General features: G+C 38.1%; 1 protein-coding gene across 1 annotated transcript; it reads right to left on the bottom strand.

Annotated features, from left to right (window-relative positions):
* Positions 1-571: 571 nt before the first annotated feature.
* On the bottom strand, positions 572-15,654 carry tspan2a (tetraspanin 2a). Its single transcript, XM_017697859.2, has 8 exons — positions 15,381-15,654; positions 11,024-11,126; positions 3,655-3,752; positions 3,390-3,464; positions 3,200-3,286; positions 3,019-3,075; positions 2,176-2,259; positions 572-1,128 (listed from the first exon to the last, which is right to left on the bottom strand). The coding sequence occupies exons 1-8, from the start codon at positions 15,447-15,449 to the stop codon at positions 1,063-1,065; spliced, it is 639 nt and encodes a 212-aa protein (XP_017553348.1). The 5' UTR covers positions 15,450-15,654; the 3' UTR covers positions 572-1,062.
* Positions 15,655-16,457: the final 803 nt, after the last annotated feature.

Below are 16,457 nucleotides of genomic sequence, written 5' to 3' on the forward strand. Positions count from 1 at the left end.
AAGTACATATTTGTTTATAATTACAGTTCACATTCACAGCATGCTTAGGCAGGAGAGCCCAGACAATAGGCTTGTGCCCTTCTGAAGGTGTGGTCAAAGGCACAGAGACGTATAAGTCAACCCCAAAGTTGTGCTCATGTGAGTATTAGTAAGAGGACAGTACTGTCAGGAAGCTGTGATACAGGAGGTGTACTGATATTCCCATCAATCATTGGGCACACTTTTTAGATTATTACAGTGATGTGCACCAGTGAACCTTTCCTTGCAGAAGAAATACACCTTAATATTAAATGAATTTTTCCTCACTCAAACTGCTATCACTCAGGGCACCAGGAAAGGTAGGAAGAGGTCTTCTACAGGTTAACGTCATTAAGCAAAAGCTCTGACAGTTAAAAGATTTACACACTACTGCAAGTGACAGATGGTAGATCTGCATGTCAGTGGACAAAATATGGTCACATAAGTAAATACTGTACCCTTGGTTTCTTTTTAGAACAGAGATCTTAGAATACATCATCTTGGACTCGTGGTTCCTGACAGGGGTCACCATCAATCACATGCAAACAGTTTAAACGTTTATAGAGCTTTACTCACTAAAATCAACATATTACCAAAGCAGACATAGACAGAATTTATGCAATAAATAAGATTACAAATAGTTGATAAACAGAAAGGCATGAGTAGATTTACTTTACATACAGTATTTACAATAGCAGCCCCATGGACTGCATAGAGGGCTGACGGGAAACAAAGATGATAACATTTTTGCTGAATATTCTTTAGTTCAATAATTTATAGACTGCCCATAAAAATCAAGTTGTAATTAAACAAGGTCTCTCAGATAAGCAAGGTACAGCAAAAGAAGGCCAAAGGTTAATGTGATTTCAGGGACAATCCATGCAGTGGTGGTCCAGCCCTAACAATGAATAGAATTATATATCAAAAATAAAATTAGAAAGTTGAAAACAGTATCTTATCACCCTTTCAAAATCACGTGTTGACTTGATGTGGTCAAAAGGTGGACTGGAGACGTCCAAGTTGAAGTGGAGGACCTACAAGCACTTAAATGACCTCCCTGTTGTTCCGAATAGCACAGCATAGAACCATACTGAAGATCATACCAATAATCTGCAATTAAAAAAAGCAGTAACACATTTAAAGTAGAAACACATTAAAAATAAATAAATACATTTCTAAAAATAATAAAAAAAAAAACACGTCATGTTTGCTCATTGACACCTTTGTTTTTGTTAGTTAATATACTTCCAGTACTTGTATTCCATTTTAAAATTTACACGTTTTAAATACCACCACCACAAACCAATAACAGTATTTTCTTGTAAAGCCACTTTTGGCAATTACAGCTTTGAGAAATCTATAGTAAGAAGTTGGCTTTTTGCAGAACTGTGGTTCAATTTTGGCCCACCTGTCCTGGCAAATAATCTTCCATCCCTCATACAAGGGTCCTTCTGCTGGACTTCAAATTTCAAAATTCTCCATAAATTTTCAATGGGATTCATATCAGAAGACCGTCTTGGCCATGTGAGCACCTTCACCTTCTCAGGAAGAGTTATTTTGCCTGCATGTTCAGGATCATTGTCTTATTAAAACCTCAATATTCTCTCACTCTTCTTGGCTGAGAAGATGAAATTCTTCTCCAATATCTAGTAAACTGCTCCATTCATGTTTCATGTAATGCACAAATCCTTTCTGAAAATGAGAGGAGCTGATTTATCGGTTAATTAAAAAGTTCCAATTTTGTTTTGTCTGAACAGAGTACAGTGTTCCAAAAGAGATCTGATTTGTCTAAATGCTTGTGTGCAAATATCAGATGTGCATCGCTTTGCTGGTTTTTGAGCAGATGAGGTATACATGGAGCATACAAACGAAGATGATGCAAATCTATTCAAGTGACTGCTGGCTTCTCCTTTACCCTCTTTATTATTAGTCTCACAGAAATCTTGTCTGGCACACCTGTTGTAATCGAACCAACTAAAGTCCTATCAATTTAGCTTTTTAAACATCTCAACAAAAAACATTTCAACAAAAGTGAAAAATACACACAAAGTATATTAAATAATAAATAAATAAAAATAAATAAAATAAATAAATAAAATCACTGGTCCCAGCATCAATTTTATATTACATATTAAGTAAACAGCCTCATCTACATACCATAACACCTGCAATGCCAAGACCCACATATCCAATGATGAAGAGTTTTTCATTGAAGAAGTCATTTATAGCTGTGATACAGTCCTACAAAAAAAAGAAAAATGTTCATGGAGTTCAAGTAACTGATTGGTAAGTTACTAGCAAGTTGTACATATCAGATTAATATGTTCCTCCATCCTAACCGTGTTCTAATACTTTGTGTAATGGTGCTACTGATGAAGAACTGAGGATTCAGGCATGTTGACATCTTTAGTGGCCGATCAATGTCTCTGCCCAGCTGCTATAAACAAAACTCTGGCGCCTCTGTGTCCCTCTAGGTTTAGAGGATCAAGTGACAGATGAAACACCTCCCTACTGTTTGTTTCCTCTCCCTCTGATCCCCACTGCTGTTTATATGCTACTGTTCTCTCTGCCCTCCTCTCTAGTAACCTCTCCCTTTCAGCCTTTTCCATGTCTCATCACTCAACTCTGAACATATGTCCACCACTGCCATCTACTGGACTGAGCAAGACATCAAGGTAGATACTCAAATGAAACACAGTGGGATTTGCACTGCTTTTTTCCTTTTTATTCAAGTGTAATTAAATTGTTTACGCAAGGTCATTCAACCATAAATTCAGTCAACCATACAAGCACTTCTGGGTGAAGTATTCCAAGTGCATCCAGTAAGCATATAAGCTCAGATGCCATTAACCCATGACAAGACCTGAGCACTTAAAGGGACATATGTTACAGCAGCCAAACAAGCACAGTGTGGCAAATACGACATTTTAAAAAGCTTTGATGACTTGTGTTACTTGGAATAAATCAACAATAAAACCAAGAAAAATAACACAATTGTACCTTAGTTTCAGCATTCGGACATTCTGCGTTTGTATTGGGATCCCCACAGCACTCAAGCTGTAAACAGGAGAAAAGTAATATTTCTATGAATTAGACTGACAGACTGACCGACCTTTAGTCGGTACACTACCTTGTAGTGTAGTTTATGTTAGTAGATTATAAATCAAAATGAGGTACATACAATTTTGTGGTAAATGGTCACGATGGAGGTGCTGTTGCCAGACTCTGAAATGGAGGAACGGTAAAAATTTGTGACTTCCTCGATAACCTGAAATAAAAAAATAATCAGTATTAGTCAGACTAACACCAGCTAATTTTAGTATTTAGACTCTAAATAATACAACAGATGATTCACACAGTGAGTGGATTACCTTGTCCTTTTTCAAGAAGCCAAAAACTCCTGCAGCAACTTCTGCACCAAAAATTACCAGAAGACAGGCAAAAAACTGTAGATCAAAGAGAGAGGTTACCTTAAATCATTAGCATCTATGCAGTTACCCTCCAACAGTGAGAATAAGTTAACGAAACAAAAAAGACAGACAGACAAGGTTTCTCCAGCAATCAACATAACATTGTTTGAAAATAGTGTGTTTGCTGGCACAGAGGTCAGTGCAGCAGTACGCAGCTCTTACCCACCGATCCCAGAAGACATTGTGACTCTCTCACAGCCCCACAGCAACCGAAGAAGCCCACCAGCATCATAATGCCTCCAGCCCCAATCAAAATGTACACAGCTAGAAAGAAAGCAGAGAAACCTTAGAGTTCTGCCAAGTTCCTATTTAGCCAAGCACATAAAGTGAACAGAAATTCCCAAAACTATTCTCTCATACATGCATACATATGTATCTCCAAAACGGTAACTTTACAGGAGAAGGAAAAAACTGTCTTTGATAAGTTTGTATTGGTCTGTTTGTCAGGAAATTTTGACATAGCATAAGGGCAGATGGAATTCAACATTTCACCAGAAGTTGGCAGTATAAGGACATAAACCACTGTGATTAAGTCACAGAGATGTGTGCAATTCACTTCACTTGCTTTACTGACACTGAGATAAATGAGTCTTCAGAGTCAACAAAAACAGAAAGACAATATTATCCATTTATTCACACATAAACAGTTCACTTTTACTCTAGCAGCGATTTCTCAGGGTCAGTCCTTGAGGATAATTAGCATATTTGACTTACAGAAACAGAAAAGGGGAACAAAAGCCACCTGGCTACTTCTATTGGCAATGCAACATGTTCCATTACTTAACGTGCCAGGCCCAGGTGTTTGTGGTGAGCTGAATAAAAATGAAAACTTTTAGTACATGATTCCCAACAGTCAAAATGAGTTTCAGTGTGAGCATCAGGTACTTCCCCATGACAGATAAACCAACAAGACGTACAGATAACCTAAAGCAGTTGATCTGTTGGTTTAACGTTTATTTGCATTTTCCCAAAAGTGCTGTGGGTTTGAGAGAGTCTACTGCTGTATATATTGCCATTACAAAGAGTTAAAGGCCCTCACAGACACAGAGCGGCATAAACAAACCAGTCTTTGTGTACACATAACACACTCAACCTAATATGTCCAACACAACTGCATTGAGCTAAAATGCTAATCTTATTTACCCTAAACTTCCATGGCATAGTTTTATCAGCGACTAAGCAAGGCATTACAGTATGGAGCATATCAGCTCCCTGATATTCATCATACCATCATATTTTAGTTTAACTGAGGAAACAGGCTTTTTTTCAGAGGTCATGGAAACCCCCCCCCCCAGTAGTTTCATTCTTACTGCAATGTTCAAGTCTAAATTTATATTCACTATATATATTAATGCTCAGGAACTACACCTGTTCCATTTCCGCTACATTTCTTATCACAGAGCTATTATAAAACTAAACAAGTCGCCTGGACGACAACATGAGTGCAGCTGGGTTATATGCCTGTAATTTAGTCTCTCACTGAAGTCAAGCCTCAGGGACAAACAGTTATAGTCAGGTCTTTCCTCCCTCCCTACACTGTTAGTGATAGGATCCTCCACCATAGCAACTATTCCCCATGGCCAGAACAGGTCACAAAAGAGTCTGCTCTTCCACAGTCTCTCTTCACAAGGATGACTCTTTTGAGGAAACTCAAATGACTCTTTTGGCTCTTTCAAGGATGCTGTTGCTAGGATGGAATAATCTCCCTAGTGACAAACTCTATTCCCTTGCCACCATCTACACTGCATTAGAGTCAAACTAGAATCATAATAAGGGAGGAAAAAGACATGCTAATACTCACATAAGGAATAACAACAACAACACAGGATAAAGTTTAACTCTAGAAACATTTTCTACTAGAGCCAGAACAATAGATTGGTTAGCTGACAATTTCAAATCATTCTGCAGACCAACAGTTTAATCAGGATCAGTGAAAATGATCTGCCAGTAAGGCGGAAATAATTAACGTGTTTTTAGGTCACAGTGCTGACAAGCTCCTAACTCATGATCTCCAGATGACTAGGCAAAACCTCAGACCATTGTGCTACTGGAAAGCCTAACGAGACACAAAATAATAGAAACACTACAAGAAATACTCACTCATTCTCATTGGCCATGTAATCAGGTACACCTACCAAAGAGGTTCACTTTGCAGGCCTACTTTTGCTGCCTATAGAAGATGTGTTGCACTGTTTATCAGCCCTACTTATATCAATGGAAAGGGACCCTTATAGGACCACTACTAATCAGATGTGATTTGGGTGGTGGATCATTCATGGCACAGCAGTGATGCTGGCATATTACAGTGTGGTACCCCTTTAAGTCTTCACCATAAGACCACTGATAGCTGGTTGCTTTGGTTAGAGGACTACTCTCAACCCAGCAGTGACACTGAGGTGTTTATGAACCTCAGCAGTGCCTGATCCACTCATATCAATGCAACCCACATTACCACACCACAACCATGTCAGGCTGTGCCAAGAATGGTCCAGTACACAATATCCTTTGTAGTCCTTTGGTGGTCCGTTTTCTACTGACAAACAAGGTAGAGGGCAATGGATAAGTTAATAATGCAGAGTATATGGACCTGATATGACGGAGTATGGCGTTTCCATTATTTTATAATCCCTGTTTATATTACAGCAATACAGGCTGAGCTGGTAAAGCTGAACATAAAACAAACAATCATTATAACATCAGCTAATATGACAAAACCAAGTGAAATGCATCCAAACATAACTTTTGGAATAACACGTAACAAACCCCTAGACCCCTTGCCTATGAAAAGAACTAGTGTCAAAAAAAAGGTCACAATAAACAGAAACCACAACCACAAAGAATGCTATATAGCCTCACTCTTAGTGTAACATTTATATTATTCTAACTGTGAGTCTTGAAGTAATAAAGTATAAAAGTAAAATATAAAAATATAACAACCAACATTGATTGTTATTTAAAATTTTAGCACCTTAAAATGTGTGTTGGTACTGCAAAAAAAAAAAAAAAAAAAAAAAAAAAAATCATATCAAGCAGTCTCTGCTCAAGCCAAATAAGCCACGATATGGAGTACAAGACATTAGCATCATGATTATATTGCAACATATGTTGACCACCATATGTCTTAAATATATTAAAAACACACTGGAGAAACAAACATAACCTGAATAAAGACTAGCTTGCATTTTTTGAGCAAAATACTGTTTATCAAAAGACCCACAAAGATGCTAAATTGGTCAAAATGCTCATGATTCATTCATCATGAAGGGTTGTTTTCATTTTGCAGCCTTCTGCGATATCAGTATTTCAAAGATAACAATTAAGAGACGATAAATCGTGCAGCCCTATTTGGAATTATTAGCTCAGACAGAAGCCCCAACACGACAACACTGTCCATTCTTGCCCTCTGTTTTCCAACAAATCAAGCTCAGGCAGGAGAGCTTAGCTGGATGTGTGTGAAAAAGCAGCAAAGTCATTTTCTCCCCCAAGTTCCATTCAAGCTGAGGAAGAACTTCAGCCACTTCACACCCTAGTCTAATTAAAACCCAGGGGAGGCACTGTGCTGTTGTTTTCCTTCACACAGGACAAAAGAGACTAAAGCAGAAAACATGAGGCCCCTGCTCTTCTCTCTTCTCGCTGACTGCCACAGGGACAGAAAACATGCCAGTAGAAGCAGCCACCATTTTAGCCTATATAAACACTGATTTCAGATAAACAGCACCGCACTGCAAACATACAGAGCTGGTTCTGTTGACTCCCTTGGCAATAACCAAATGCAAAAGGTCTTTAACTGTGAAAATATATGGAAATAGATAGGTGTGTGTTCCACAGAAATGACCAACTCCCACGTGCCTTAATAACTGCATGAGGTCATGTGCCAACAAAAGTGACCAAAGAGAAAGACAGTGACCGGAGAGAAATTGTGCATCATTGCGGAAGAACTCTTGCTTGGCACAGTCCCTGACATTCTTTCAAATGGTAATACAACTTCTGGTAATATTTACACAGTAACCACAATATTTCAGTGGAACAGAACCACAGTTAGCAATCAGCAGGCCAACATGACTTCGCCAGCACATTTTTTGTAAATGATTACTGCCACACAGCCTGTGATATGCATTTTCATACATCATATTCCATACTTTTATTTAAGTGAAGTGATAATTACTCATGAGAGCAAGCAAGTACACTGATACAACAAACAGGATAAAGACATTAGTCTTTCCATAAAACTAAGCTTGAGTTGTAGATGCTACATTGTCATTTTTCTGGTTTGAACAGTAACACACAATGAATCTGATGACAAACAGGGCCTAATGTCCCATAAGATTCTTAGTTTTAAGATCATCTTAACTGGGAAAGACAGTGTTCAGTGTGATGCTTGCTCTGTCATTAAATGATTCACTATCAAGTGTAGAATAGTCAGAACACTGAGATTCAAATTGCATCACTGCAGTGAAGAAAACCTCCTACTCATACATCAGGTCAAGCTATGCCTAGGAAGCATGTGTGTTAGCATGATGCATTGATTTAAGAGGCAATCAATTAAAAAAAAATTTAGTTTGGGATTTGAGAGACAGAGGCAAGGTTATGAGATACAGGTTATGAAAAAAAAGCTATGATCATTATAGTCTGTAGCTGACAAAGCAAAATGTCTTGAGTCAGTAAGTGTTTCAGCTTCTTCTGTGCTAACAACAGAACAGTTAGAAGAAAAGTTGTTGCAGTCTTAATACACCAACAATGGATCAACAGTGTTTCAAAAAGTCAGCAATAATTTGAACAAATACTTTCTCTGTACACTGTCAAGATACACCAAATATGCAGCTAGCATGTTTTATTTACTCCTGTCCTCAGATACAGCATTGTGAAAAACTCAGAGACCGTGCTTCATTTATTTAATTTCTAGTCTAAATAAGCATCAGGTTCCTGTAATTTTTTTCATTGTCAGGAAAAAACAAAACAAATAAAAACAAAAAAAAAAAACATAAGCATATTTAATACACAGAAGACTCAACAAGTAAATATGATATACCATCTTTCAGTGTTTAGTGTGTCCACACTTTGATTTTATTATAGCTTCCATTCCTTTCATGAGACAGTTTTCAGATTTTCAGTTAAAATCTGCAGAGATATTTTTTTCACACCTCCAAGTTCAGTCTTAGAAGTTGGTTGCATTTTCTGCTTCTCACTATCCTGTCCTAATGAGTGGTCAGTCCATTGTTCTGACAACACCATCAGTTTCCTTGTTTAATTACATTTTTTTATCCGTTTTCTCTTCAGTAACAACTTCTTAATAGCTATGCCTCTTTTCAGACTCAGTGTTGTTTTCTCACAGTGGAAAGATGGACAGAAACATTTGTAGATGTATTTGTAGATGTAAAACTGTAGCTTGACTTTTTCCTCTCTCTCAAAGATAAAAGCTTTGAGTGCTGATGGTGACAGTTTTGGCAGTCCATCAGGTCTGACACAGTTCTTAAAAGTCCTATTTAACTCCTGTTTTTCACGTATTTTCCTTTGAACTTCTCCATCATAATGCAAAATTCCTTCATGTACTTTTACCTCCTCAGAAATATCCTTAACATGAATAAACTGTACTAATCAGCCATTCTGACTGAATATAAAATAAATTAAGTGTGGTCTCCAACTTTAATGTAAAAACCCTCACCCACCCAAAAAAACCCACCAACTCATACGAGAACACCTCCTGTTCCTCTGAAAGCTCCAGATGTTGCACACAAGTAAAATTCATGCTTACATTAGTTGAAGCAATATTCAAATAAACAAAGTTCCAGTATGATCTGTTCCAAAGTGCGACACCCTAAGGGTCCGATCTTACCAATGCCACTCACAAATTAACTAAAAGTTCATTCTAAATTAATTCTAAAAAAAAAAAAAAAAATTCCACCCCAGAATAAGGTGCAAAACAGGTAAAACTGTTCGTTTAGAGCAGGTCACCAATTTCCCCTTCCAAATTTCTTACCTTATCAATTCAAAATGTTATTGTAAAAGTGGTCTGTGATTAACAGATATATGCAGCTTGTAGGATAATGGATGTCAGATCAGGATTAATGAGGTGAGAGGACAGAAACCCGCTGCTCTGCTCACCAGGTCAGTCCTTAAAAGGAAGCAGACTGGGGTCGAAAAGAAAATAATCTCATTCTAACTCACAGGACACAGCTACATGCTCTCTCCTTTGAGAAATACCCTTTAGCCATTAGCAGGAGTTATCAGTGTCTCCCCTCATTCATCACGACCGAGCCCAGTATTGGTTCCCCATCCCCCATTACAGAGATCGCAGCCAGTTTTTATGAAATCTTGTGGATCAGGCAACGCTTTATATAGGCCTGATTCTTTATGATTCATCAGCAATTTATGTAGATACTGCCAAAAAATTTGTACTCTGCTGTTAAGAGTGCTGATAACATGAGGCATTTAAAGACTGTCAGTGGATGTTGTAGAACAGACTGCCAGTGATAGAACTGCCTGGTTCTATGACATTTCTAACTGGAAAAAATGAGAAAAAGCACATCACCCTAAGAGAATGTTTTGACCATGCATCCTTGTAGTTTCGGTAAAAAAAAAGACATCAGGTATCTAAAGTTGTGGAAGGTTATTATTTCCTCCTAATAAATGATATAATCAGTAAGATGCGAAACAGCATATGAAGAACAGATACCAGAACATACATAACCCATGAAATGACTTCACTGCATTACACTAGATTGGGTGTAGACATCATTATGGAAAATACAGTGTGAGAGTTGTAGGTAACTACACCCCTATTTGAGATTATTTGGATGAGTCTCACTTAGCTGGTGCTGTAACATTTTAGTTTGTGATTTCTCTAGCGATTTGTGGACATTTTACACACACACACACACACACACACACACACTATCTAAACCGCTTTTCATTCAGTTACATCCCTTACAAATTTCATTACCAAACCTCCCCCAGCTAAACTAATCCAGCTTCAATAGTACTTTAATCTATAATACAGGGAGATTCACTCGAAAGAGTCCCCAACTATTCTGTAATAACTCTGGTTGGACGAAACAATCTGAATGAAACAACGTGCAATGCGCTCCTCTGTACATGGAGCTTCGAACAAGCCAATGAGGTGGACGCTAGACAGCCATTGCAATGTTTATCCTCAGTTGGCAACTTCCAGGTGCAGACCCCATACCCTTTCATGTGTCTGTCAGAAAACGGAGATCACTTCCAGCATCGCATGTAACGCAATCAATTTCACATATAACAAGGTATGTAGCATATTTTTTGGTTCAGATTGCTTCATCCTAATGAGAGTTACAACAGAATATTCGGGGCCTCTTTCAACTGAATCTTGCTGTAGCATGCTCAAATCATAGGAAATCCAGAATGAACATAAAAGGATACATAAAATCATGTTATGCTTGACAGAGATCATAATACTACACTTAACACAGTGTAGTAATATACACCCAAAACCTTACGCAAAGAATGTCTAAGATAACTATGCTTATGGTAACCTATGGTAAATGCTGTATGCTACTTACCAATAAAGAACGTTTCAGGGGCTCCATCTTCATTCAGGAGTGAGGATGTATTGGGATCAAACCTCAGCCACAATCCCACAGCCAACACCAGTGAACCTGACAACTGGGCAAAAATGTGAAATATTCATGAAGGCCAGTGTTTTTTGCTGCATTTATCTGCTGTGCATGTAGTACACATCTAAATAAGGCATGAGGCAAAATTTTATCTGTTCTACCAACTTTAAACCAAAAAAGCATCCATAGACAGGCTATCCCAAAATGGCCTGACCTACTGCTTTTTGCTTTACACACAAACACCCTTTGTGACTTTGTGAGAACTGAACACTTTGTAACTTTATTTGCCTGTTTAGGTTCCCAATGGGATATCCTCGACTAAGAAAGCCTATTGATTGAAACACTGTACGATAAAGATCTGTGTTGTGCTGTCTAAACACAGCCATCTGTCCTTCTGTGAGGATACCAATGACAAATAGTGGAGTTAAGTTTGTCTTCAGACCTCTTACTTCTCCATTAACCTCTTAGAGAGCAATTTATCAAAGGAACCACAAAGTGGGAGCTGCCAAAGTAGTCATTAGTTTTCAGGGTTTTCTGCCAAGTTCCACTAATAGAACGGCAAAGAAAACGTCATTCCAGCCCAGATTTATTTAGTCTGTCCATGGACAGCTTTTCAAAAACACATGTTCTTGACCCAAGTATATTTGACAAGCAGGCAAGTTCATATATAGGTTTTGTCTGCAACGCTTCAACATATTCCATATTCTTAAAAAAAAAGAAGAGAGATTTGGACCAAGACTTAGACCATGATTTTGGCCTAATATGCTGTCAGCCTAATTGTTGTCAGCCTGAAACTTAAGCTACAGAATTCCATGAATATCTTGACTCTTACTTCTTCTTGATTACTCACAAAGCAAATAACCAAATGCAATATTCTCAAAAGATGGTGTAGAGCTCATTTAAGGCTTTATATTAGCCCTGTGTCCCACGATAGTTAACCTACCACTCCCCACTGCTGAGATCAGCAGGCAGGCTGTGCCAGTCTCACGGGCCTGCCGTCATTTCTGCTGGAATCCTCCATGCCCTGGCACTGTCCCCTCAAATCCCCACCGTGCCCAGGCCCCCACCCCTCCCAGCTACTACACCAAGCATCTGACACAACAGTCCACTTCTTTGCCTGTCCATTCTGAGACAAAGGCTTCGCTATTCAATGCGGTGACACCACTTCACAGATAACCAATGACTGCAGCCATTACAATATTCTTACACTAACCACTTGTGGAGATCTAATTTGACCACTTTATTAGTGCAATGACAGAACCATCACACCAGAAAGAGCTTGGGGGGGCAGAAACTGCAAAAGGATGGTCTTGTTTTTTTGACATATGAGAAAATGTTCAGACCATGAAACTGAAATTTAATAAAACTGCATATTACATGATGTCAGTACAGAAACTGTTTACAGTTTCCAAGTCATCAGCCTAACTGAACAAGACATTGATGCCATCTTTACATATAAACATCTTTCTATGCTTCAGATAGTGAAAGACTAGGTTAATTGTAACAGTACTTGTGTCCTTCAGATGAGGCTGAATGATTAACCATTTTCTATATCTAAAATGCAAAAAGTGTGACTGTCATTTTAAATGGCAATAGCTGCAATTTTTCATTTTCTATATACCTTTTAATAACTTTTTAATTCAGTTCAAACTCAACCTTTTCACTTAGTTTCCTATGACTTTCTCCTTTATTATGCAAGATTACTTCTGGTCTAATTTCCTCTGAAATATCTGCTTAAAATGAAAAACCTTGTACTAAATGGCCATTTTGAAGGAACAGTAAATCAACAAAATGTGCCCACTGACTTTTGCACAGTACTGTATAAACACTTAGCCAACCTAAAAACATCATCCACTTGCACATGAATGTGAAAACACCTCATCTTCCTCTGAAAGCTCCAAATGTTTCAGAAAAGTTGTAATTTTAACTTTATTCCACATTATTTAACCATGTCTTAACAAGTTTTAGGTGAGGAACTTAAACCTCACAATGCAGGGCTTATAACTTGGCAGTCTGACATGGTACATTCAAGGTTCAAGATTCAAACCCAAAAAACTGGATGTGCTGATCTTCTTGGCATGAAAAGTTTAATGTTTTAGAAAACAATCATTTAAGTCAAAATTGTAAATATCACATTTTTCTGACCATATTACTCTAAAATCAACTCTTTTAAAACTTCCATCACTCTTTACTAATTTCTGAAGCATGTGAACCTATGTACACAACCATATTCACAGTAGTTTTGTAATATTAGCAGAGGGCCAGGTCGGACGGCAAACGTTACTTCAGAAACAAGAATTCTGGTAATACATGCTGATTAAATGGAAACACCTTTTTAGCTTGAAGCAAAGAAGTGTGACAAAACTACCAGTGGACCTGCTCTGAAATGAACCATGAAGTTTCCATTGCTCACAAGCAAAAAGAAAGCTGTTACTTACTTGATCAAAAGCGACTTTCTGCTTCACAGTACCCTATTACTGCCAAGTAGCCTATTATAATTAATTCAGCAACACCACCACTTCATGCTACTAGTCTTTTTGCTTAAGTTAACCAAGCATTTAAAACTGCCACCATTAAACCGTGATCAATTTCAGGAGACTTCCAACCAGCACTAGGCCAATACTACAAGAAAAAGTCATGAAAACTGGAAGCTCATTTCGTAAATCTCTCTCAAATGTCTGCAGATTGCATCCTGATATTAAGCAAGAATGTGAAACAAGAAGTTATCTTAAGAATCTTGAGTCAAAACAGATACAAAAAAAAAAAAGCAACCCAACATTTTATTCTGTTACTGTGAACATTAAAGCATCACCGCATTTAGTAACAAAAATTATTTAAAAATATTAATTAACTGACAAATGTCCTGGACTATCTATCAGATATCCGTCTCAAGAACTTAAACATGATTCTCAAGCTCAAAGTCCCACCTTACATATCAAAGGATAATTGCCCTTTCTACGATCTGCCTTCCTGCATGAGATAAAGACATGCTGTAAAGTATCATAAGTATTACATTGTCTTCTATTTATAAGACAGTTCAGTTTCTGTAGTCTTTCAAAATTAAAAGGGCAGTTTCATTGTCTGTTCAGCAGACACTGTACAGTCTTGGAAATACAGAAGTGGGAAAAACCTAAACATTTTGAAGACCCTGGTATGAGGCCTTGACATACATACATACATACATACATACATACATACATACACACACACACACACACACACACACTCACACACTCACACACATACATTCTAAAGCAGACGACGTGGGTGATGTGGCAAAAATGTGACGTTTTACATTTAGATTTTTACATATAGATCTTCATCATACACATTGTCACATTACTTTTTCTTATACATTTGGTCAGTTGAAAGAGAGAAAAAAGAAACAGTGCCACTACATTAAAAAGAACACCAACAAAACTATGCATACAAGGCTTTTTATTTAGTATACTACTACTAGCATACTACGTTGCACTAAATCTAGTTTAACAGGACTATTTTTGCTCTCTTTGTAATGAAACATGGAGTTAAACTCTGTTCTATGAGCACTGACAATATCCACAATATCTTCAAGAAATCACAGTACTTTGAGACATTATCACGATAACGATATTGTCATATTGCCCAGCCCTGCACTAAAGCCCAAACCAGCAAAATAAGACGCACACATCTAGAATAATACCCCACTATAGCCACTGAACCACCTGTCACCACAACTGATCCACCACCAACTGTCACAAACTATGCGAATAGCCACTTAAAACTGGTTAAAACACAACTAGAGCCCCTCATAGCGAATGCAAAGCATTCACAGCTCGAAGGAACAACGCACCAATAGGTTTGTCACCCTCTTTCCATGACTTTCCACCTGCCTCAGTCTTAGTCTGTTACACCACCTACTGCACTGTTGGCAGCTCACGTACTAGCAAAACAGTCAAGACAATAGACAATACACTGTTGCTAGCCAGAATCACGGAAAGATGAATGATTTTATGGCTCTACTTAGATCATTAAACAATAAAAAGGCGAATGCAAATCTTTCAGTTCTTGAGGAGAAGGAAAATGCTTCCAGAGGCTAAACTAGAGCATGCGGTCCAAACATATAAGCCTCATGTTGGTGGCGTGCACCAGTTGCAGAAGCAGCCCGCTAGCAAACCGTAAACCAGAGGAATTTCTGATACTGTTAAATGAATGTGAACACGTAGCTGTAAGGCAGGTTGATGCTAGTCTAGCTAGACGGGTGGAATCCACCCAAATAATCTGATATAAAATCTTCAAATATCTAAGCGAGTGACACACTTACCCAGAAGATGAAGTTGAAGAAAAAAAGCAGGTATTTTACACATTTCATGCCGCCTTGCACTTTGCTCATTGTGCCAGTCGTTCCGCCCTGCGGGTCCTCCGTTTCGACCAAAATGTATTTTAATATCACAAAGTAATTTTCCTAGTCGAGCTGAATGAACAGCCACTCGGGATATTTGATAGTGAATGTGTAGTCAAAACAAGCAGCGTCCTCCTCCAGAAAACGGCTCCGAGTTTAACGCGCCCTGGCGACAGGGCGGGGCCTCAGACGCAGCTCCGCGGGGCTGGGCGGCTGAGAAAGGCACTAAAACACAGACTCTTAACGGCTCATAGGCTATTTGGAAAATCATGCGGACATCTGTTTTTTTTCCTTTACATGCTTAAATATTTATTTCGAGTACTACGACATTATACTTCACTAAATTAACCATCTCCAGTCTGCTTTATGATTGGATTGGCGGATCACATGACCTAGAAATCATCTTTCACCACCTAACACCAAAGCTAAGCTTCCGAAAATTGATACCAAAGTCTTCTTGTCCTCAGAGAGAAAATCAGAAAATACGAAAAACAAACATTTAATCGTTCAAAAGACTGTTAATAGTAGTATTTAACTGAGCTGGCAGAAGCAAAAATAGATCCTATTCTACAGATTTATTTTCTAATAAAAAGTATTGATATTTCCATGCGTGGATCAACTTGCAAAACGAGCATCAGAATTAGGCTTATTGACTGCAGTATTGATTCGCTCAGCCTCAGTGAAAAGCAAGAAATTCTAAAATGCGTGTATTTAAAGCTGCTGGGAAGGTTATCCTTCATCCTGCCTCCTCATATCCAAGCACTCCATACTCATCCTAAGTCTTTAAAATGTTTTTTTTTTAGATAATTTAACTGAAATTTAATTATTTTCAAATCAATTAACTCATATTCAAGGGCATAATGAAACTCCCCCTGACCTCCTTTAATCACTTTCACACTTTCACATTTGTGAGACTATTTTGGTGTCAATGTCTGCCTTCTGCTCTGCTGCTGTTGCCCTCAGAGCAGCAAACCAGCAATGTGAACAACACTGTTTTAT

The sequence above is a fragment of the Pygocentrus nattereri genome, chromosome 26 (genome assembly GCF_015220715.1).
Source record: "Pygocentrus nattereri isolate fPygNat1 chromosome 26, fPygNat1.pri, whole genome shotgun sequence".
NCBI lineage: Eukaryota > Metazoa > Chordata > Actinopteri > Characiformes > Serrasalmidae > Pygocentrus > Pygocentrus nattereri.